Here is a 22,871-nt window from a genome sequence, read left to right as displayed (position 1 = left end):
GTGTCCTCTGTCTGTGTACGCTTTTCTCCTGGCTGCCTAACTTTTTAATTTACACATTAAATGTAACCAAATTGAAGGCATTAGTATTGCAAATAAATTATAATCAGTCAGCTGGCAGATGACAGCCCAGGTTTCAGTTGCAGTCAGCACCATTCAGTCCTTCTCCAAGGCTGCTGGGCTCTCCCTCAATCTTGACAAATGTGAATTATTGCCAGTGGATAATGTTCTGTAACTTCAATCTGTAATATTCCTGTAAGAAATTATGTCACATTCCATTCCCAACCCTGGTGTCCATATTACTAATAATAGAAAGGCCAGAGGCCATTTAAACTGTTCTCCAATAATTGAAAATACTCTGAAAGGTAGACCTCTGCTCACTACTATTATCTGGAACTTTTCCAGATAATTTCTCATCACATCTTTTCACACTTAGGTGGTCTAAATTTCATGCTGCTCTGTTAATGTAATATTTAAAGAAAATCCCATTCAAACTTCCATCACCAGGTTCTGTTGTTGGCATGGACCCTGCTCTGCAAACACAACGTCTCTCCACAGGGATGTTATATCTGGAATAACTGCAATATTGTATATAATACATTATTTTATGACAAATGGTTCAACAATGGCATTGTATTAGTAAGTCAGATTTTTAACTAGGAAGGACTATTTTACAGTTATTAAGAATTTTGTGTGCGGTACAAAATGCCAATAAACCTCAAATCATTTTCCATTGTTTGCATGTTATTCATGATGGTTAATGTGTCTTTGTCTTTGTCAGTGTCTCCTTCAGATCTAACTCAGTTTCCTTTAGGTAAAACTTGTTTCTCATCCTATAAAGGCTCAAACTCTAAAATAAGGTCTTTCGTTTCAGGCTGATTTAGTTTCTGCCCTATCAGCAAACCTTTATTAGAGTAAGTTTGTCAATAATATGGACTGGGATAAAGTCTGGTCTCTACAGCCAAAAATATATCCACATTAATGACATATCACTAATTCGCAGCTTAGAAGGCTGGTGGTTTATTTCATATAAATGAAATATTTTCAATCATCTGTACACATGGATTGGTCAACAATAGAATTAAGCAACATTTCAAACCTTTACAATGTCAATACATGGGCTCAAGTGCAATGCACAGTACTTGTATTGTATTTAATGCCAAGAGCCAATACAGTTACAGCCTAATCAAATATCAAAAAGCTAAACATACAAAACCTACTTCTTAATCAACATTATCAGTTACACATTGCCTTTTACAACAAAAACTCAATTAGTCAATGATACACTGAACAATTTAATGGCTTCAATAAGGCAAATGTATGTATATTTAGGTTTAAGTGTGGAGGGAAAAAAGGGAAAGAGGACATGTCAGCTCGCTCCTTTAAGATTTACGATCTGTGGTAAAGAAGCATGGTGCTGATGAGAGCATCAGTGTACAACTGCTCTGCCTTCACAGTCCTCTGATGCTCCACCTGGCTGCCTGCAGTGCAGTTGATCTCAGGTGAGTCACTGTAGATGTGTTGATCGTGGAGGATCTCTGCTGCTGGGTCATGTCCAAATGGAAACTGTGGTTGATTGTGACAATTTGAGCAAAGATCCCCACTGAGTCTTTCATCTTTCACTAGAAATGAGACAAAGGGCAGATAAATAATCTATACTCGATGAGTAAGAAGCAGGAAAAACAAAAGTACTGTAAGTACTGTATGTACAAAAAACACTGAAACACTGTGCATAGTCTTATGTAAACACTGAGCTGAGACCTTGTTTTGAATAGGTCAGATACTGATCTGAGATACAGTTAGTGCTGTATGACACAGTGACCTAGTTCTTTAACCACTACTATATTTAACCTACTGGGGAAATCTTCCGTCCAACCAAATATGCAGCAGTGATTTAGACTATATATGGTGAGTGAAACTGACTTCACATTCTGAAAAATGCCAGAATGTGAAAACTGGGTTTGACAGTTAAATGAGAATAGTTTAAGAGAACAAAGGACAAACCAGTGTGTGAGCTTTATAAAATGTGTCAACATTTAATGATTTCACACAACCAAGTACAAAGCTAAACCTCCCCACCACAGAGCATCAAATGCCCCAAACTGAACTATACACTCAAACCTGTCATGTAAAAGAGAAATAATCAGACACCAACTTTAACATGAAACAATGCTACAAAATACAGAAACAAATCCCCTTAATCACTTCCTATAAAAGTTGAAATTAATGTACAGTAAGTTAATGTTATAAGTATTTAGTATAACCAAAGAAATAAGGCTTTTTTTTTTTGCAAAGTTTGGAAATCCATGCAAACTTTTTTTATTTGCAACTACTGATTGTAAAATGCCCAAATGCCAATTTCAAAAATCAGACTGGGTATTATTTTAAAACATACATTTGTGCAAGCTCTGCTAGTTCCTTAAAAAACGCACACACAATAAACATTCACCAAACTGGAGAATCAATTAAGCAAACAGCGGAAATGAATACAGGAAATAAGTTCCAAGTCTAGGAACCACTATGCCGAGAAACATGAGATTAAAAAACTACCAAAAAAGCTGCACAGTGAAGCATTTATACCTTACAAGCTACATTCATGTTGGGATATGCTTTGGCATAAAGTAATTCATGAATACAAAACAGCATTGATGAATGCAAGATGGCAGTTAACATCATGGGACATGAGAGAGTGCGTAGGCACATATCTTTTATGTAAAGGTCTTCATTTAAACAACACGAATACCTAAAGAATCAAACTCAGCCATGTGGCAAAAGAGATTAGAAAACCTTTCAATAACAATAACATATTACAATTCATCTGTATATTCATGATGAACTTCTCTAGCCACTTCTCTTAACTTAACTATGGGGAATGTTGTACTTTTTCTTATCTGTTGCTTTTTAACAGACAACAGACATTTAACAGACAAGGCCAATGACAGCATTTCCAGGAGACCAATAATGTCATTCCTTTCCCGACACAATCATGAAATAGTGCACAATTTAAAAAGATGACATTCAACGAATTCACTCCATTACGGCCTTCTTTTGCACAGGTGATGCAACTGTGTCAAGAGAATGTCAACAATGTTTGTCTAGGATGAATCTAAACCTAAGAAAATATGAAGTATACAATTATATGTATAACTGGACGTAAGCATTAAGTATAACTGCAAAACAACATATTAATACTTTTATCCATCACGGTATAATCGGGTACATGAAAGATTAGGAAATTCAACACACTCACTGCTATACAGCCTTTGAATGTGGCTTAGCATTTAGCACCAAATCAAAATAAATGTATTCCTTTATGCAAAAAATGCTAAGCGATACCAAAAAGACACTGCAAAAACAGTAACATCAGAATGTGTGCAACTACACACACACACGTACGCACACACACACAAGCCCTCTACAGGTAGGCATAAGAGTTAGTGCAGCGACATGGAGTCTGCATTGACGCAGCTGTGATGACCTCCAGCTCTTTTGTGGCAGGGTTTGACCTGTTCTGTCCCCCCTGGTCTTCACACTCATCCATGGGCCCCAGCCCTTGAGGTGCAAACCCATTCAGCCCAAAAGCAAAGGATCCTGGCCCACCTGTGGTTACAGTCGCTGTCAACTCCATGCTCTCCATGCGGGTCTCTGCGGCACCACCCAGTGGCCCATGGCCATTCACATATTGTGGTGGCATGCCCAGACCTACAAAAGGGAGAGAGGACCAAATAAAGCTTGGACTATTACTTCAATTAACTTCATGAAGCACGTGAACAGTACAATGAACCAGTCTGTTGAATGCTACACCACAATGGTAGGCCCACATCTGTTTTTAAAAGGCACTTCCTACTTTTCTGTAGATTCAACAAAATACTTTGCAGCTTACATTCAATGTCCAACAAATAAACTCTAGGACACTATATACCCTGGGCTATTTTAGCCAGCATGTAAGCATACATACATACATAAAACTACATTTAATATCATCCTAACATTTTACTTTGAGTTGTATATACACTACATAGTCATACTGTCTGTGCTGTGATGCCGTGTTTTTGTCCTTTGAATATATATTCAGTAATTATGATAAGTATTGCAGTTGTTTTAGCTAAAACACATAGGGTTGAGTGATATGGCCACAAACATCATCAAGACAAAGTTTAAGGTTATGTCCTGAGTGAAAGTTGAAGAAACCAGTTAACTGAGGTTTAAAGTGTGTTAGGGTTAGGGTACAAACATGTGAAACAAAGAAAGATTCCACAAAATATTCATAACAAAACACTGAGTCATGTCTAAACAAGGTAAGGTAAACATTATACTGATATATACTGAACTTTTTTTATATTGAGACTGAATTGAGATTGACTCATTCATTTTGTGATACATATATTGCTCTAAAATTAAGCCTGGGCAACAAGAACATACTTTACAGCATTTTGCTTTTCAAGAAGCCAGTTAAGACATTAAATCCTAAATGTACAATGCAGAGATTCAGCTACGTGACCTACCGTCAGGTCTCGGTTTCTTCACTGGGTTTAATTCCATGCCATCGAATGACCTCTTTCTGTTGGGCATGCCATTTGAGAAGCTGCGTCCCTGGATGGTGGGGTAAGTGTGGCCCCCATTCTGGGTCATGCCATTCAGAAAAGCCCCATTACGGGACTGAGCCATGTTTTGTTGGAAGTTCTGGGCATTAGAGAGAATCTCAGCGCACTCCCGGAATCCCTGGGCGTGGGCCAGGTCAGCAGCAGTCAGCCCACTGGCATTCCTCATACTGCATAACGGGAAGAGTAAGTGTTAGAAACACACACTGTACGTTTTGATTTACACAAGTAAAACAACAAAATAAGACACTCAAGCACGCATACACACACACACACACACACATACATACATACAGACTCACTTGAGCACATATTCACATGAACAGACAAACAGATGTATAAAAATAGCCCTTCCTCACACCCTTTTCGTCATCTTCATGAGAAATGACGACTGATCCCTTTGGGATCATTTGGATCTTCCACAGACCTTAACTCTTGACTTTCCAAATGATGGGCCAATCATCAACTGCTGCAAAAGGCCATGATTAAGACATGACTAAAGTTATGCATCCAGACCTCAAACGAGCCGACAAACTGGATAGGATGATTTAAGCTGAAGGAAATTCATTTCCACTGATGATGTAAAAAGCTTGGATAAAGCACCAGTTTGGAGGACTTGGCAAGTGAATGTCGGCGTCATCTCCCATGTCCACCGGTGATAACTGTTCAAGGATTTCTCTAATCTGGCACCAAAATAAACATTTGCCATATATGTTCAGCTTTGGAGAGCAGGTGCGGATGCTGGTGCTGTGCACATGAAAGGATGATGTATACAGAAACAGTGAAAAGAATAGTATCACTGAAAGACAAAGTAACACAACAAAGCACGGGGAACTCCAGACAAGTACAAGATCCAGAACTTCTTGATCCAAAATGAGGCCAGGATGTAGTAGACGTGTATCTTCAGTAGAAACACCACAGAACTTGTGGTTATTAAAGACAATGATAAAGAATCGACTGCTGACTTTGAACGTCAGAAATGTAGATGTCTCCTCATCAAGTCTTCATCTCGTTTCAGGAAAAATGAACAAGACAACGAAAGAATAACAAGAGACAGCGGTGCTACCGTCAGAGGCGGCTGTCCAACCAGTCTTAACTCAAATTAGAAAGAGTCGGTGCACTTTCAGTTGTGTTGATCATGGCCAGTTGCAGCAGGAATAAGGCGATTTTCTTTTATGAGTGCAGTAATGAATGAACAAACAGTGCTGTGCCATATGTTTTCAATGATCAGACATGTACATGGTTCTTAGTTAAAGAACTGATTCCACTGGAACAATAAAACTATTAATTCCTAATCCTATCAATACAATTAAAACCACTATGCAACTATGAGCCCTTTAGTTTGTATTTTGTTACTGTGGCGCTTCAGTAAATAAAGTGGAAGATACATTTTCTCCTCTTGCTGTGAAATGCAGCTCTTGATAAGTAGAATAATACACTTGACAATAGATGCCTGATTTTCCCTTGTCTCCATTGGCGAGTTACAAAACAAAACTGTGCTTGTTCTGTGCCTGAATGTCATCACACTGCAAAATGAAAGCAGAGCAAATAGCCATGTCTTTGTCAAAGAACTAGGGCTCCTGGCTGACATCCAAGCGTGTATTTATAATTAAAAACTGCTCTATCAGTCAGTTATTTAATACTCAACTGTTAATAAGTAGGTAATGGCAATTTGTGGTGAAAAGAAATTACATACTTGTTAAATAAGAACTGGGTAGCAACTACAAGATTAGACTGTTAATTCTACTCTTGTTTTATTTTAATCTGCTAAATCCATGTACACTGACAACCACATATTGAGACAGCATTTTGTTTGTTTGCCGTTTGGTCATTCATTTTGCTATGAACTTGCTCTTGCTCTGCATTTTTTCTCTAAACAAAAAAGAAACATTTCAAGAACTGGTGCACATGAAAAAAACATTTTATAAAGACTTGAAGATTCAAAAGGAAAACATAAAATTAAAAATCACACATTAACTTGTTGCACATTACCCGTCCCCTTCAAAATTAACGCTTCCAAGTTGTTGTTTTTTTGAAGAGGAGATTACATTTACACTAAAAGCTATTTTGTGATAAGGTAGATGGGTTGGTCTCACTTTCAGGAATATACATCCTGCTACTTCAATGCCACAATTTTAACCTATAGTCAGTTCAACAATTTAATATTAATAAACCCCAGGTTTCTCTATCTAAAAATTGTTTCCTAATCAGAGTATAGAGCCGAGAGGCATCAAATAAAAACAATGTTGTTAGCAAAATCAAGTTTACAGAATTTGCTGCCGTATGTTATTCTTTAAGCATTAATCAGGTATGGTCAGCTGCACCATAATTATCTATGTGAAATGCCACACAAAGTTTGTAGTACATGGTGATTTGTAGCCTTGAGTGCTGACCTCAGATCAAATACCACCAAAACCTTACCTTCAGTTTCAAAATCGTTTAAAGTTATACACTGATGATGTTTACCAAGCCACCCCTCCCCTTTTAGAATCCTATAGAATGTTATTGCTGTCATGTTGATTTTTAACAGCCAAATCAACTAAAAAAATGTCCATAAGTGGCTAAACCACCTCAAATAAGTGACTTGCTTAAATTAAATAAATAAAATGTATATCTTGCATTAACTTGTTTTTAGGTTTCCCAATAGCTGCATTTCCCTCATTGTTCTCTGTAAATCCAAACATTTCTCCCTCACTTTTATTTTACTCTTTTACTTTTTTTTTTTAAATTTTAAATTCCCTTAATATGACAACTGAAATGCAACCTCCCTTATTTAATTATATTATATACTGAAAATAAGTAATTCCTTTAGTGAGACCTGGCATCTACATCTCTGCATTGATCCAACAAAATGGATAACTAAGTATAACACACATTAACCAAGGTTAAGTATGGAAATTTAAAAAGGAAGCGTTAATTCTTTGTAAATGCCTGGTATGCTTTGCTTTTCCGTCCTAAGCACACATTATGTATCTTCTCTATCAACTATCATCTAACCTTCCAGAGGCAGCCTATTATCATGCTACATGTTGATATGGGACTCACGTGATTAAACCTGTCCATATAAAGGGCTCCTATGGTTAGTTCACAAAATCAAAAACAAATCATAAGATAAAAACAAAATGAAAGACTAGATACAGGAATAATCATGGATAATAAGCAAAGCATGCAGGTCTAAAACTTCAAATTTGATTCATAAAAAAACCTAGCATTAAAACCAATCACCGCAAGAAATACCTCAACAGTTTGCCAGTGTGTAGATAGGAAGCGATAGTGAGAACACTCAATGCCACAACAGTGCGGCTATCCCAGGGAACGGGGCAGACTCAGCAGTGTCTATTCTCCCCCTTTCTAGGATTACTTGAAAAAACCAAGTCATTTCCAATTCAATGGCTGCAAAACATTAAGACGTACGGTTCTGGTTCTGTTAACAGTATAGAAAACTTTTTTTGTCACTTATTGTCACTTTCATGAAGGAAAAGGTGACAAAGATTAGATGTCAAAACAGTCTATGATACTGTATAGGGTTAATACTATGACATACAAAACAAAACATTTCTTTGTATAAATAAAAAATACTTGGTACAGTGAAATGACAGTGAATAACCATTGCAACAGGATGAGTTAGCATTAAACAGTTGATAGGTCAGTACATGAGGCTATGCAGAATCTAAACCATCTCACTCAGCTGCTCTAAGCCTCTGTCAGTGCACTACTCACGTCACCGGCGGCCTGTAAACACTGTCCTACCTGCTGCTAACTTTCTAATGGAACACCTTAACGCTTTGAGGCTCATGACAAAAAAGTACATTTTAGTTTTTTCAATATTTTGGTTCTTTATTATCTTGACAGTAACAGTTTAGATGGGTCTAGATTACATTTGGAGTTTGGTCATTTGCAAGACATCAGATTTATCTAAACTTTGTTTAAAAACAATTTAAAAAATGAAAATTTGAAAGGTGATGTTGAGCTTGTTTTTGTTGTAGAACATTATCCGTTTAGGTATGCATCATGTTTATGTTTGACCCAAGAACCAGAATCAACGCTTTCAACATCGGAATATTTTCTGACAGGCATTATATGAAGTGATACGAGGAAGTGGGTAAATGCGACACGTTTCTTTAGTAAGCATAAAACTGTTTCAGTCTGAGGCAACTAAATAAATTGCTATGTTATACTCTTGTTTCAAAGCAAAATCTGTACTCACTATCTAACAGGACAAAGACAGACTTCACTTAATGATAAGGAAACTTTCATCTTGCCTTAATAAGCAACATTAATCCCTGTGTCCAGAACCAGGGATCTGCAGTGGAGGGTTTTCAAGAAAGTGAGTGTATGAAGTTGGATGTGCCACAGGAATGGGGGACAGTAGTTCAAGCAGTCCAAAAGTGGTTTCAAGCCTCTGATCTCAACAAGCTCTCAGTTAGCATATAATGAATCTTCTGTGGTGTACACTTTTATGTTTGCTTCAGAGTCAGCTGGTTGGCCAACAGAGTGTGTTGTAGCAGATGGTGCAAGGCGGTTGACTAGCAACTGTTCCATCTAATAAATCAGATAATAATATACTTTGTACGATTTTTCCTAACTTCGGCTTTTCTTTTTTTCTTTCACACACAATCGGCTGAGTACGGATAGAAACAGAGGAGTCCTGGTGACATGGTGTTTTCAAAGAAGTTCCAAGGATACAGAACAAAGTAGGAGGCATCAGGCGACAGAGAGAACAGTAGAATCAATGAGAGGGCCGTATCATCAAGAACCCCTAGAATAAGAGTCAACAAGCTGAGACTTTAACAGAGAAATCCCAGCTAAGAATATCTTTGATATCATCAAGGCCTCAATGTGACATATGCTTAGGATATCTCTTACTACGGTTAACCCATAAATAACTGCTGAAAGTCCAGGTTTATTTGCAGTAGAATCCACTTCTGAAACTCCTTCGCATTTTCTGCCATAATCCAACCTATTGCAGGCGTCTCACTTTGCTGGCACAATGCTGTTGTGCTTCATTACTTGCTTCCTTCAGTCTTGAAGTAAAACTCTTCCCTCCCTGAGAATAGCGCAGGAATGTAGCCATTGTTTCTGACATGAGATTCAATCACTGCAGATTTAGTCTGCACTGTGTGAACTAATTTAGCACTGTAACTGTCACTTGTTTATACTTAAATTACACCGTAAATTTAATGTTAGTGATTAAATGGGATATTGCTACTACTACACTGTAGAGCTGAAATCTGTTTTTGCTACCAAGGTTGTAAGATTTTGATTTGAAAACATGAACATACATTAACTCCATTAAACTCCGCTTTGAGATGTAAACTGCAAATGGCAGTATATTTTTCTAGTAAAAACTGTCATAGTGAATTTGTATTTTGGTCAGTGAGTCAGCCGCAGTATAAGCCAGATACAGAAGGAAAGAAATTATTTGCCAGGAGGGGACATACTTTAATTTAATATGTTGCAACAGTTTTATTGACAACAGTTCAGTTTCCAGATTTTTGCTGAGGACAGCAGGATAGAATTTTTTAGATGTAGATTATATAATAACCGGGAGCTGGAAACCGTCAAGAGATGACAAAAACCAGAAACAAATATGGCCAGAGAAAAAGAGGCCTTGGAAAGCATGTAGGTTTGGACTTAAGTGTTCATGACAACTTGAAAAAAGACAGAAGTTGTAAACAGAAGTACACAACTGAGTTTCAACTCAATTACTTAGATTCCAAGAAAGTAAAGGCCTACGTCTTAGTCCACCTCCAAGTGCCTGAGATGTTTCAGACTGAAAATATATAAGACACTGGCTTAAACCTGGAATGACTCACCAGAAAAATATATGCAAGCAAAACTGCAATTGTAATTTATTATGTATATAACTGCTCTATCATTGTTAATGTTTGAGTCCCTAGTGAATTTCATCTGTTCTTATGACAATTAAAGAACGTTTATTTATTCATTAAAGCATTTATTTCATTTTAGTTTGAATAACATACAAGTACAAAGAATATCTCCTCTCAAGTGACTTTGGGATTTAGTTATGTTCTTATTTTTAGCTGTTTATGTTTTAGTTTATAAATAGGATTCTAAATATGAACACATGAAAATAACATTAGTAGCAGACATTTAAATATTTTTTTGTCATGAGCCTCACTCCTTCAATCCCAGTTGTGCCCCACTACCTTTCTGTGTCATAACTTTAAAAAAGTGCTACTTTGTAATAAACTAAATTAAGTATCTATAATCTGCAGGGGGGAAATCACACATCATTTATATCATAAACATCACTCAGTAACTGATAACCAAATGCACATTACATGATTTAATCAAGAAATTAAGCATTTCATTAAAATGTTTTCTGCACAAATATTGCATTCATTTGAAACAACCAAAACAACCAGGGGCTTAATAAGATGTGGAAAATTAAGTTAAAATAACTCACTCTGGGCTCAAAGTCTAATTTAAATAAATTGGCCAGTGGATCAACCATAATCCAGAACATTTTTAATCACTTTATTTTATTTAGTTTACGTGGGGTGTGCAGTCTCTTAAACTATGAGGAAGAGACTTGTTAAAAGGTGTGTTGGCATTGTTTGCATTTCTTTAAACCAGAGGTAACCCGAGGCCAACAGTAAAGTATACTACTGTCAGATTTCATTTATTACTATCAAATACAAATAAATGTTCTCTCATGACATGTGCCGCCTATTATCTAAAACTCAAAGCCATATTTAACTATGGCATATTTTTTGTCAGTGAAAATATTTGAGGCAAATATAGTAGGAGTAAAATAATATAGAACCTAGTCAAATAATGACTAATTTATGAGTATAAAGCATAAAAAACAGTGAATCTATAAAACCCTTGGTTGTTTGGGTTTCTCTTACCATTTCTGAAAATTAAAGTCATAAATCTTGTTGCAAAAAATGAAAATGCAAATTAAGCTTATTAATAGTTAAGCTGAGTAGAAGTTGGTCAATTTCTCATTTGATATTACATGTCTCTATTAAAATGTGCAGCATCTTTTATGGTTTTAAAGTCAGAGTAATTAATCTAAAATGAATAATGATGGCATATAAGCAGCACAAAATACAGTATAATGTTAAAACACTTTCATAAATGGTAAATTTATTTAAATACAACAATTTAAATGACTTGCATGACATTTGGGAAATTATAACTAGTCAAGTCAATTGTATTTATATAGCCCACAGAGAGACAATAGTATAATAGTTTTACTTCCCTATATCTAAATTTAGGAAACAGGAAAGATGGGTTACACCTGCATTAATGCCTCAGTTACACTAACAATAACATTTAACTGCAAAGGTGTGGCTGAGCATTATAACTGAGGCAGATTATGTATTGAAACACTCTAAAGCAGTAAGAATAAAAATTATAAAAGCAGGGTGGTTACTGGTTGCATTCATGATAACATTTATAATCTTGCAGACACTATTTAGTTGTTTGTACACAACACTACACTACACAATCTAATCTTATAAAAGTATGTAACAATTTATGAACTATATTATTTCATTTAATGCAACAAAAATATGATAATGCCCTTCAAAATAGTAAAATGGCTCTGATAAAAAAAGACTGTGTGCATTTGGTCATCTGGTCAGGCAGTGTATTTAAGACACTAACCAAAACAAATGTTAATAAAGAAAAAAAAAACACACTCTAAATTTAACAGGGGTCATGCAATATGGTGTACTAGACTAAAAACAGTTCATTAAATTGTACATTAAGTTGTCCTCATGTTTGAGTAATAATGGTGCTGGATTTATTGATGCTAGTTAAGATCCAAGGAGCCGCTCTGGGTTAATGATTGAGCTTTATTATTAAACAGGGCTGTCTCCTTCCCTACAGAAAGGTAATAAACATTAGTTTGATCAAAGTCATTAAATTAACTTGTTAATCATTTTCTGTGACAGTATATCTGTAATTAACATTATTACACACAGAGGGCAACTTAATGTGAATTGTTGTAACAACAATTTCAAGGATAACAAAATGTGTCACATTTTCAAGAGAGCACCATCAATGCTTTTACATTCTAACGCCACATCTCATGATCTATCTGTCGTGAGCTGAAGTGACTGAACAATCAGTGACAACTTTGTCTTTAAACAGGCCTGAGACAAAAACTGTCACAATCTAAAGAAAATGCCTTTCCCTTTCAATAAGAGCTTTCTACAATTTTCTCATGTAGGACAAGGTGTTTATTATATCAATGCTTAACAATCTGATATTTTGTATAAATATGTGTAATGTATGCTCACTGTTTAACCATATGACCAGAAATGTTCATAATAATGTATAACATACAGCTTGAATTTATAAAAGATGAATTTACTTTAATTCATTTATTCAAGCAGCTTCTTTCTTACTGGCTACATGCAAGACAGCCATGGTATCAAAAATGTAATGTTGAAAAGTACTGAGAAGTTTATACGTGTTGAACCTTAATACATTTTCTCAGTCTTGTAGAAATGAATTCACAGATACTCAAACTTTCTTTAACAGCAGTTTTTAAACTGCATTTAAAAAAATCAGTATCTAAACTTGGTCGCTTGTCTTGTCTGATTTGAGTTTGGTGGTGCTCTCTTGTAAAGGTGTAACTAAGTAGTTGGATAGTACAGAGGATAGAAAAATTTGTGAAAGCAGGACTCATCACAGGACTTACTCAGCTTTCGCTCCCTGAATCAAGAGAGCGTTGATACACTCTAGACTGCCCGCACGAGCAGCCTTGTGGATGGGCGTCTCGCCCACATAGTCCTGAGTGATAACAAAAGCTGCAGTTACACACAGGAAAACCATGACTATGTTGTGTACAAAAATACTATGAGGAGCCAAAACACTCCTCTCTTTCATGTACTAAGTAAAGACATTTTTCCGTTTTTTTTTTTTTATTACCCTCCTCTTACTGCCTCCTGTTACATTTCAAAGGTTAGAAAAATAGTCTCCATGAGCAATAACAGGGTGTAACTCTGGAAGGCAGAGCCTAAACTTTTCACACTGTCTTCACCACCACACACACACATTTACAGCTGCACATTACCCAGAGTGGAAATAAAAGCACACAATGTTATCTCTAACCACTTTACAGTATGGGTGGTGCTCATATACTAAACTAACACTTTTGTATTGTTACAACAGCCAGATCAAAATATTATAAATCCATAAGAGAGAAATCTCACAATTTCCCCAAGTGTTTTAACATGTTCATAGCAAATACAAAGCCAGCCGTTGGTAATGTGTTCCATGATGATGACAAAATGTTATGTCAGTGTGACCTACTAAACTAATTTCTCTCTGCAGTGCAGCACGACATAAAATATAGCCCTGTCTCCGAGTCTCTGGACATAATATTAAGAAGCAAGGACTTAATGAGTAAAAATCCAATCACTGACACGCATTATCAGAATATAGGTTAAGTGTGCCAAGAGGGCTAAGCAATTAAAATACACGATTGTGACCCTGAGTCGGAATGCTTCTTCTTAATGGGATCAGTGTGAGCTTAACCTCTCACACAATTCTGCTCTTTTTATTCTTCAGTTTGTTACTCTGTCAGTGTATATCTGAAGTTTGGCTCCATTTGGATATAAAAGCAATAGAAAAGCAACCCTAACCCCGTCAACAGGGAAAAAAATCTAATGGAAATTAAATAATACTTCTGCGGTATACAAGCACGTGTTGAGTGTGCATCAGGTGCCATACCTGTCTGTTAATATCTGCACCAGCTTGGAGCAGCCATAACAAACACTCAGGGTGGCCCCCAAATGCAGCAATGTGAGTGGGCGTCTGTGCAAACCTGGAGGTCACGGCATTCACGCCGGAGCCCACCTGAACCAGGCGCAACACACACTCCAACTGTGTGCGCACAAGGAGAAAGAATTGGCAGTCAGACACATGAAGACACACATGCAGTGATTTACTAATTTTAAGCTGTGTTCGGAGATGCTGGGCAGGTATGGACAAGTATAATCCAGAGGCTAATCATTCTGAGGCAAACATCCAATGTTATATTAAGCCTTTGCTCTTACACACGTACACATACACGCGGTTTGTATGAATGTGCGCGCGCGCACCTTAATCAAGCAGCCCTAGTTTAGTCAAAACACTGCTAAGGCCAATAACAGTTTGTTATAATGTGTCATTGATGTTTTACGATAACTATGGAAGTTGCGAGGTGTTTTCATGTAAAGTTCAAATAACTAGAGTTATATATACACACATATATTTAAGAAGAATATATTTACTATAGTTTAAAGGTTGAGTACGCACTGGCTTCGTTAACGTTAGCAAAGGCACGCTGCATTTTCTTTGTCATGGTTTTATCGAAAGGCTTAATGGTTTCCCGCCCAAACATTTTAGCTAACAAAACATTACACATTACACATACGCGTAAAATATATCAAGCACAACAGCGCATTTGTTTGTTTTTCCTTCATATTATCGTAGGACGAGAGCTAACGTCGTGAAGACTATCATGCGCTCCGCTAAATGTAAACATCAGGAAATGGCCGAGACCCGCGTTCACGCTGGCGCTCAGTCTGGAAACCAAACTACCACTGTAATGTGAATGTAACGGGAATAGAAACTCGAGCTGGCGGCCTACCTTCCCAAAGTGAGAGGCCCAGTGTATGGGCGTCCAGCCGTAGAATGTGTCCTCCACAGCGAGGTCCGCCGGGTTTGAGGAGCACTGGAGAAGCGAACACAAGGCACCGACGTCTCCATCCCTACATGCCCGGTGGAGAGGAAAACGGCTGCTCAAAACCTCCTCACTCGAGAATCCAGACTCTACTCCCACCGACATTGTTTCAAGACGGAGCAAAAAATATCGCTGAGGATAAATACGGTACAAAAGATAAAAATAGAGAAGCTTATGTTTGATTCCGGTCGATGGAAATGAAAGTAGGGGTTCCCGTGAATCAGGACACTCGCCGCCCGGGTGCTCGCTGGTGTGCCGACAGACTTTCTGCCTGACAACACAAGAGCTCCAGACGATTGCTCTCCTTCTTCTTTTTACAGGCGCACCAACAGAAAGAAGAAAAGTGCATACCGCCACCTACTGCATGGAAGTGTGTATAACTATTGAAACTGTGTAGTTTGGCCGCCTAGTGGGATTTGGCAGTACTGGAGCCGCCTTTAAAAATTACATGTTAAAGTTTGCAATAATAAAAAAATAAATATATATAATATAGATCATTACATAATTATTACTTTTAATTTTTTTACAGAAAAATTCTGTAGATTAAATATAACCAATGTCACTGGATTTTTGACCCCTCTTATTCATACTGCAACACTTCACTATGCTGGGCATGATGAAGCGGAGGCTTTTATTTCAGGTGGAAAAGAGAAAACGTGTGTGTGTTGATTAGAGTTGTGATGAAAGTTTTTGTTATTGTATAATAAGATTTTATGATCTACATGATTTAATTGCTGACATATTAAGGTTTAAATTATTTATTTGTATTTTAACATTAGGGCATAACAAAAATACAGAATATAAATCCCACACAAAGAGGTGTGTCCTGCACATTGCTTTTAAAAAGCCTAAGTAATGGTTCACTGTTTTGGTTATGATGCCAAATGATTAACCATAGACCATTAACTTCTTATGCTATGATTTTTCTTTACCACAAGATGGGAGTATATAACAAGAACTGTACAAACACCAGTACGGCTCTGAGATATGTATGTGAACAGATGGTGTCACCACAGTTTCTGCCCCATTTCTTATGTTTGATGTTAGTAGTATCATAGTATTTATTTTTTTCAAAGGATTTTTGACTACAAATAAGCATTAAGAATGAAAATGTATTTTCAAAATAGCAAACAATGTGGGTAGATATTCATGTGCTGAATTATTATTATTTGTACACTGGAGGGTGATATTGACCATAGTGGGTCACTTTTAACAGATGACGCAGAGTTGATTTCCCTCTGGAGCAATAACAAACCAGTTACGGGTCAATAACGATCCACATCATTTAATTACAAACCACTTGGGGTCAGTTCACTAGCTGTCTCAGATTTATACTGAACACAGGGTAGAAACAATCATCTTATCAGTCGATCTTTGAAAATATCTTATAAATTGTTCCTTTGCATTTGTCTGTCAGCATAACTTAAAAAAGTAGATCATGCATTTTGATGAATGTTTCCACACTTGTAGGTTATGGCTTCAAGAAATTATTTGGCATCTATGCACAGAAACTGAGTGGCCTTGGCAGAAGTGTACACTGTGTGACCACTTTCTCTAGTTTATGGAAACAGCAAATCGGTGACTAAATCTTTATAATAATGGAATAAAATGTTTCAGTATTGACCCCTGAAATGCTATGGAGATGAATAATATAGCAGCTTGAAATCATAAATTCCTCTTTGATATGGAGGGGAAATTCGATATATATTGTGTTTTTTTTTAATGAATTTACAAATCCTTTTTTCATCCCCAAATATTTCTTATAGCTTGAAGAAGAGAAACTGCAGCTGCCACTCTCCCTTAAAAAGTACAGGAAGTTCTGTCTATCAGTGTTATCTGCAATCAAGAATTTTACAACGGCATTTTCAGTTTAATTTGTAGTATATGAAATTTGAAGACTCCCATTTACATTTTATTTCAATTTCTTAGGCAAAGCTAAATAGTATTTACTATATTATTACTGAGTAGTTAACTCAAAAACATTCAGTTGTTCATGTTCCACTGTCCCATTCAATTTAGATAAATGTCAGACTGATAGACTGACACGTGTGGGTAATTCTTGCAAAGCACATATCGTTAAATTTTGGTTTAAAAATAGCAATTATCGATACTATCAAACCATAATGAGGTTCAGTATCTCACTATGCAGAGACAGTGTTGGAGAGCCTTTTAAGTCCTGCTCCGTCTACCAACCATCATCCCTTTTCACCAGAGCTGTTTTCTGTCTTTGGAGTGGAGGGAAAGTCTTTGGAGTGAATGGAATGTTAATGAACCTCAGAGGTGCGTCATTCTAATATCACCGGGATGATGTCACGCTCCATTTCACCGGCAAGCCATCGAGCCTATACCTCTTTACCCAATTTTCCCAAAGTAATTTCCTTCACCTCTCTTAAACATCTGAGATCTGGGTCAGTGTTTATGGATTCGGACACTAATTAGTATTACCAAGACACAATGGTATGCAAAAAATGATCTGAACGGGGGGGGGAGCCAGTTCACAAGGGCAAGCAGACCCCTCCCCTTTTCCACTGCTGTTCCTACTCCTTATCACATAGAAGACTGTGTGTGTATCACACGTAAACCTTCTTTGTCCTGCCATATCTGGTGATGGTGATGTGATATATAAATACATGCATCTTCTCAAAGCTCACTGGCTCTGGATATTGTTTATCACATGATAACACATTGTTGTTTCCTGTATGCATGCGTTGGAAACTCTGACTTGTCTTCTGCAGATCAAAACACTGGTATGTTCTTTTTATACGTCCATCTTGGGTCTGCTGCCATCCCATCTTTAAGATCTGAAATTGAAGGATTTGGTCTCACTGGACACTTTCAAACATCTGTTTGTAGTTGTTTTTGCCTGATTGCACTTTATTCTGATTATGTGATTTTTTTATATTGTATTCTTTGTATTTTAATACATATATAGCTTTATATTGTATTCCGTGTGCTGCATGCTTGAATAGATGTAACCCTGTCTAAAACCTGTACAGTTTCAGAAACATCTTCTGATGACCTCACACACATCATCAGTGTTCTTTCCTGGGATCATACGGTGTTTCGGGTCTTACAACAGACACCCTCCACCAGGAGACCCGACTGAGGCTGATCAGACCCGGGCCTGTGTCCGAGTGGCATTCTACTGTCCCCACTGCTCTCCCCTCTTCAACCAGAACCATCTGGACTCTTTCTTTGCTGCCTCCATGTTCAGGGAGTGAAATCCCAGACTGCTTCCACTGGCATACACCTGGTGCTCCATCGTTCCTCCGGCAATCCTCCACCAGCTCCGGGCATTTTTCCCTCTTTCACTCATGGGCCTCCTCCATCATTTCCTCCCAGGGCACTGTCAGCTCCAGCAAGATGAGTTGTCTTGACGCCTCGGAGACCAGGGCGATGTCGGGTCTCAGTCTTGACTGGGTGATGTGTGGTGGGATTTAGTAAATGTACTGCTGCCTGCCTTGCAATAGAGATTTTTAATTTCAATGACACCAGGATTATTATTATGACAATAAAATGCAAGATAGTTGAAGATTAATCTTTGATAGCTTTTAAAGATTAATGAACATGTGATCAATTATGAGTTGTGTGCAGAGATGTGTTTGCCCAGTTTACAATATCATGATAAACCTTTGTATTGAAGAAAAGCACAACATAATGTTTGTTTTTATTGAGATATTGCCCTTCCTGGTGCCTTCATCCCCTATTGCACAGTTGGGGATTAAAGTTTTTTTTTTTACATGGCTGATTAAATAACACACACGTCACCAACGGCAATTTGTTTATGGTACATCATTGACATTATACAACATCATAGAACTCTCTTTGCGTAATCACATATACAGTCAAGGAAGTAGACACTTTGTCACGATACTAATCTTTAGAGAAGAGCAAAGTACTAAGTTATGTAAAAACAACTTATTTAATCTTCATGGGTGAATTATATTCAGTTCTGGTGAGTTATATACATGTTTTTTTCTTTCCTGCATGTATCACTCTAGTGTGAATTTATGGAGCTGTTACTAGGTCCTCTGTCTTCAGCTGACCTTGACTTCACATCTGCACAGGAATGTCCTATCAGTTTCGGTCTGTTTGAGCAGATCAGACATAAACTACTGACCCGAGTGGTGGAGTTTTCACTGACACAGGCTAAAAAATATTTTCTGTAAAAAAAAAATACAATAGGAAAAATACTAATCCATCAATTTACATCATGGAAAACACCCAGAAAACAGACACTTAATCACTTTTACAATCATTTATCAATGTTATGGCTCAAGATTTTTGTGAAACACAGTCTCAAAAGAACACAATGCACAGTGCAAGGCCAGTGTTAAGCCCAGTTCTGTGTGATAACTGAGAACTATATACATCATATGTATGTATATTTATCTCACCCCACTGTGCATATCTTTTGCTTGTTTTTGTTTCTGCCCATATTCCCCATACATTTTGGAAAAAGTCTAAATCACAGTAAACTCACAGTCTTTTGCAAACACCACGTATGTCTCGTTTTAATGTGACAACCCTACTGCCAAAGTTTAATTTGCTTTAATGTCAACTAACTAAAAATATCACTCACTCTAGGATATTGAGTTGTTAAAAGTGAATGTTTACGCATGTTTATATTCCCAACATGCACTGGAAGAGAGTCACTTCTTACTTATTTCCTCACAACACAAGTGGCTGTCAACTTTTCTCAAGCATGCACTAAACCAAGGCATTAGGTGCTGAAACAAGTCCTAGCATCTTATAATTCCCTCTTCCTGCCTTTCTTTATCTAGGTCAAAGGTAAAAATCCTGCTTCTGGTGACCACTGCTCCCTCTAGCTGTAAATCTTTTCCCAGTCTTAGATTGACCAGTTTACATGTTACAATTGAAACAAGCTCCCATGTCACTTCATCTGTGACATGGGAGCTTATTAGTTCTGACATTCTGTTAAAACTAATAATGATGAGTAATAATGCATCGCTTCTCAACACTATTACAACATTTCACAACCATTCAGCGAAGCACTAATGTGAACAAGCTTGACCTAAAGGGAAAACAGGTCTTTCTACAACACGCTAAAATGGGCCGATAATAAAAAGCGACACCACAAAGGAGTTCACTCACCATCCAAGCCACGTAACCACATTTGAAAACATGTTTATCCGAACCTTCTTTCTGAGTATTGAATTCTGCAGTTCATGTTGTTGAACAATCTCCCCCATGCTACTCATAAACAGGATGTGCAATGAATAGAGTATTAATCAGTAAGAATAAGGTAAGTGTCTTATTTGTGGTCGAGTTTGTATAACATCTTTATTTCAGAGAATATGTCATAATGTCAATCTTTTTCATTAGCAAAATTAACTCAAGATCCACTTACCTGCATTATCGTCAACCTTCAGTTGCATATAATTGTCTCCTATACAGCAGGTGGATTTTGCTCTGTGACATGTGCAAACCTTTACGCTCAAAACACCTCACTGCTCATCTGTTATAAATGCAAACAGCACGAGATTTAAGATGAAACTCGACGACTATATTTACTCTCATCATTTGCCTTTGGCCTTCTGCTGCATGCAGAAGTTGACGAGTTAGTGTTTTGTATTACACAGATACAACATTTTGGTCAAAGTCCTGTCTATTAAATGTTTTATGACATTCAGTTACATTTAATTACACGATAATCTAACACCATGGAGAATAAAACTGCTCCGCAGTGGTCTTTAGCTGTTAAAGTCGATAATAACCGTTGCTTCAGTGCTGTCAGCAGTTATCAGATTATACCACTCCAGAGGGCAGTCAGCAGATACTCTCATAGGATGAATAAGAATAAAAGCTGTCATAAAATATAATAAACAAGTCTTGTAGATGATAGCCAGAAGCATATCGTAATCCCCACATGATTATTTGACTGATGATTGCTGTTTTTATTGTAACTTACTTACAGTAACATATACGGTACTTCCTTGTCTGTACCACAATGTGTCATCTTCCAATTTCTTTGCAGACTTAGCTCAGATAATGTGATATAGGGCGACATCCATGACCATGACCATTAGAGTGATTCCTCTTCTGTTTGATGGTATTTGTTCACTACAATAATAATAACAACCAAAGTAGACTATTCAGCTTTTATCAAAAGTGATAAAATCACTCATTTCATTGGGGGTAATTGTAATTATATATACTTACAACTTGTATTGCTCATGAAATCAATGATCTAATTTTTTTATTTTTTTTTTTCAATTCAACTAAACTATTCCTTCAGCAGCCAAAAATACAAAACCGGTTATTTTCCTGTTCTTTTGACCTTACCTGTGCAGTATGACACACACACACACGCGCACAGTCACACCATCTGTTGTTGAATGTATTCATCATGATCTAGTATGCTTCACTGTGAAGCTGTGAATTGTATAGGCCAATTTCTCTGCATGACATCAGTCTCTGTCTACAATAGACTGCAGATTACCCAGGGGGGTTATTGGATGCATAAGCACACAAGTTCATTTGCTACAACACATCAGGCACTGCACCTGTTTCTGTCTATCAAAAAAAAAGAAAAATCAAGACCACAGAGGAAGTTCATTAGTCATGTACCCAGTGAGGTGTTCTCCCTGGTGTAGTAAGGCGATCATCAGGCTCAGCAGTGATGGAGTCTGTGTTGGGCGGCGTTGGAGGTGACATCAGTTGCATCTGACGCAGAGATTATCATAACACCTGTTTTCTTCCTTCCTCTGTCTCTCTGGAGTTGGTTTACATCTTTCTTTCAATTTTGATTTAGCCTGAATGGCATTAAAAAGGTCAGGGACAATACTCCGAAAGCAGTAACACACGTGTGCTGTCTCTTTCATGTAATGCCTCTTATAATGCTTGATCTCCCTTCCTCTGGTTTGTACTCTTTACTTCCTCTCTGTCCCCACTCATTTGTTCCTATTTTACCTACTTTATCCCCGATTCCGGTGCTTTAACACCACGGCTCAAATACTACAACTATAACTATTACTATATATTATATAGCTACTCATTAATGTTAATATTATCCTCATCCACCCTTCAGCTACGGCTTGTCCTTATCTGAGGGTCACATGAGGAGCTGGGATCAAGCCCAGATGACGTTGATGATAGTGAATGAATTGTTATTAATGTTATTGATTTTTAAAATGCTCTTCTTCTCACTCACCCCTCCTTCACTAACCCCCCCCCTTCTCTCCACTCTCCTGCCCTAAACTCTATTTCTGTGTTTTTTCCTCTCTACTGTTGCCAAGCAATTGCTCATTGTGTTCCTGTTGGGTTTGTCTGCAATAATTGTAAAGTCTGGACCTTACCATGTAAAGTGCCTTGAGATAATGTATGTTATGCAAATAAAATAACATTTTATTGATTTATAAAAAAAATGTTTAGGCATATTTATCTATTCTTTTTTCAGCTTGTTTTGTGGTTAATAAAATAAAATAAAATAAAATAAAATAAAATAAAATAAAATAAAATAAAATAAAATAAAATAAAATAAAATAAAATAAAATAAAATAAAATAAAATAAAATAAAATAAAATAAAATAAAATAAAATAAA

The 22,871-nt window shown here is 37.0% G+C and overlaps 1 protein-coding gene across 1 annotated transcript; it reads right to left on the bottom strand.

Annotated features, from left to right (window-relative positions):
- Nucleotides 1-1,001: 1,001 nt before the first annotated feature.
- ankrd10b (ankyrin repeat domain 10b) lies at nucleotides 1,002-15,599 on the bottom strand. Its single transcript, XM_058612328.1, has 6 exons — nucleotides 15,214-15,599; nucleotides 14,313-14,465; nucleotides 13,279-13,370; nucleotides 4,503-4,768; nucleotides 3,598-3,699; nucleotides 1,002-1,619 (listed from the first exon to the last, which is right to left on the bottom strand). Exons 1-6 carry the CDS (start codon nucleotides 15,409-15,411, stop codon nucleotides 1,387-1,389), a joined length of 1,044 nt encoding a protein of 347 aa, XP_058468311.1. The 5' UTR covers nucleotides 15,412-15,599; the 3' UTR covers nucleotides 1,002-1,386.
- Nucleotides 15,600-22,871: the final 7,272 nt, after the last annotated feature.

The sequence above is a fragment of the Solea solea genome, chromosome 2 (assembly GCF_958295425.1).
Source record: "Solea solea chromosome 2, fSolSol10.1, whole genome shotgun sequence".
In the NCBI taxonomy this organism is placed as follows: Eukaryota; Metazoa; Chordata; class Actinopteri; order Pleuronectiformes; family Soleidae; genus Solea; species Solea solea.
The sequence above is the reverse complement of the archived record's forward strand: the minus strand, read 5'-3'. Positions and strand labels throughout refer to the sequence as shown.

Excerpts from the sequence above, each read along its gene's own strand:
- ankrd10b (XM_058612328.1), bottom strand. The coding sequence starts at position 15,411 with ATGTCGGTGGGAGTAGAGTCTGGATTCTCGAGTGAGGAGGTTTTGAGC. Across the intron at positions 13,371-14,312 it reads GTGCAGATATTAACAGACAG|GACTATGTGGGCGAGACGCC; the intron begins GTATGGCACCTG and ends GTTATCACTCAG. Across the intron at positions 3,700-4,502 it reads GAAGAAACCGAGACCTGACG|GTCTGGGCATGCCACCACAA; the intron begins GTAGGTCACGTA and ends TCCCTTTTGTAG.